Consider the following 2500-nt stretch of genomic DNA (forward strand, 5'->3'; position numbering starts at 1 on the left):
GGTAGTGAGGGAGGATAGATGGGGAGGGAATGGGGGAATTTAATGATTTTGTAGAGGGATGATTAAAGTGAGAAATGAGAAATGGAAATAAAAGGGGGGAGGATACTAAGAAGGAGGGGAGATAGAGTTATTGATGGGGTTAAAAATGATGTATGAGATGTATGGAGAAGGATGAAGAGGGTTTAGATGGATGGGGGTAAAAGGAGAGGTGAATAGAGGTGGGGAAAGAGGGGGATTGTGTGGGGGGTGGTAGTGGGGGGGGGGAGGGAAGTTACTAGATCTTATTGGAGATTATTGGTACTGGGGGTGGGTTTTGGTATTTGTGATAGTTATGTGATTATCTGGTTTCACAAGGTATGGTGGGAGAAGAGAGGTGATAGAATATTGTTGATAAAATATTGGGGGGGGAAGTTCTGGTATTGGGGGTTGAATAATTGGGATGGGTTGAGTGGAGAGTTTGAGTGAAAATTTGAGTAAGAATAATGATAGATTAAGGGGATAGACAATATGGGGGATTTAATTGGTGAGTTTTAGTGTGTGAGGAAGAATGAGATGAAGAGTAGGGTTGGAGATAGGAATGGGAGTAGGAAGAGGGATAGAAGGGGTATGAGATGATAAGGTAGGGGGGGAATATGTGGTGAGGTGTAGGGAGGGAGTGATATGTAGAGAAATTTAGAGGAATAATTAGGTAAGATTGAAAGAAGGAGTGAAGGAATATTGGAGATGGGGAGGAAGTTGTATTGATGGGGGGAGTGATGAGAAATAGGAGAGTATGGGGAGGGTTAATGAGAATTGAGAAGGTAAATAGGTAAAGGGATGGGTTAGAAGAGAATAGTAATTTGTAAATGAATGGTGTGTTGGGGTTATGAATGGGGAGTAGGTTAGATGAAGGGGTAGTTGGATAATAAGGGTACAGAGTTAATAGATAGAGAGAATGGGAGTTGATGTTAGTATTGAGAGTGGTATAGATGTTGTAACTGGGTATGGAAAAATTTTGAGGGGAAGAAGTGAGAGTTGTTAGATGATGATTAGGAGAAAAGATGGGAAGGGAGGGAGTAAAGTGGAGTTTGAAGGGGAATGTGAATGTTTTTAAATTTTTTATGAAGGAAAAGGGATAATGTGAGGGAGATTATGTGAGGGAGGTTATATTTTGAGGTGAGTAGATTAAGAGTTAAAGGGAAGTTTGAATAGAGGGGGAAAAGAATTGGTAGAAGTGGGGGGGGGGGATAGTAGAAGGTGGAAAGAGTATTGATTGGGGGTTGAAGAATTGTTGGAAGATTATTTGTAGGGGTTATGGGGAGTGGAAAGAGGTTTAGTAGGTTTGACATATAGGGGAAAAAGGGAATGGGGTTTGGGGTTAAGTGGATGATAGAAGAATGATAAGAAGGGATAGAGTAAGTTAAAGAGAATGATTTATGGTTTGTTAAGATAATTAATGAATATAATGATAGGGGGGTAAGGAAGGGGGGGTGTATGGAGGATGGGGATTGGAATGACAATGTAATGGGGGAAGGTAAGGATGGATGATGAGGTTATTATAAGGAATAGGATGAGGGAAGGTGGGAGAAGAATGGGGAAGATCATCACGGTCTTTTTCTTAGAAATAGCAATCCAAAATGACGTTGGCTTTAGCTAAAACGTTTCAACTGGTATCAAATGATAAATCATGAGGAATATTTTTTGTTCACAATGAAGTCTAACCTAAATAATCATTAAGGTGTAATCTCATATAAAGAGAATGAGGCTTGAAATAAAGGTCTAGAAAAACTGGGAGATGAATGAGTTCGCCGGACATTAGTAGGCAATGATCATATATATTTTACAGAATTTGGTAACTTCACTAATCTGTCGTTTATGGGTTGCAAGTTCAAAGATTTAGGTAAAATTTTCTATAAACCCAGTCCTTCAGTTCAGCTTCATTGCGATCAAGTTAAACACAGTCTTTAAAGAGGAAAAATATGCTCTTTTGAATTTGGAATTAGAATGAAACAAAATAGAAATAAAGATAATTTGAAATGTTTTGTTTCACTTGCTATTTGAAAATGTATTTCATTGCTGAGCTTAGGTGGGACTTTGGTTTGTTGTGACAATTGTCTTTTTGTTTTTAACTCAAAAAATTTCACTTAGAACACGTTATCAGGGCAATCATAGAAAGAAAGAATATAGGGTTAATTAGAATATAATTGTATTTGAATGGCTAAACCATCAACATTCATCGATTTGATGTCAATGATGATTTAATGAGTTACTCCTTATAAGTTCTTTTCTTCAGGACGACCAAATTCTTCGTTCCTGGAGTAGAAGAAGGAGGATTCAGGGCAGGGAAGGGCAGCGAACTGGTCGACACAGGTCAGTTCCTTTTGGTCGAAGCGGAGACCTTCGTTGCACATGAAGCTGTGCTGCACGGTCTCGATGCGACCGTCATCAAAGAGGTAAGGGTTGCACACGTGGAAGACTTGGCAGTTGTTACCTTCGTCGGCGTAGTATCCGTAGGGGCGGT

General features: G+C 39.5%; 1 protein-coding gene across 1 annotated transcript in view; it reads right to left on the reverse strand.

Annotated features, from left to right (window-relative positions):
* Nucleotides 1-2169: 2169 nt before the first annotated feature.
* The window catches only part of LOC143021420 (uncharacterized), an 851-nt gene continuing 520 nt past the window's right edge, over nucleotides 2170-2500 (reverse strand). The window contains exon 2 of the mRNA XM_076178866.1: nucleotides 2170-2500. This exon is cut by the window's right edge and continues 357 nt beyond it. Coding sequence (XP_076034981.1) covers nucleotides 2253-2500 — 248 coding nt within the window. The 3' untranslated portion in view covers nucleotides 2170-2252.

The sequence above is a fragment of the Oratosquilla oratoria genome, chromosome 42, assembly GCF_046742065.1.
Source record: "Oratosquilla oratoria isolate Oo_2021 chromosome 42, ASM4674206v1, whole genome shotgun sequence".
Lineage (NCBI taxonomy): Eukaryota > Metazoa > Arthropoda > Malacostraca > Stomatopoda > Squillidae > Oratosquilla > Oratosquilla oratoria.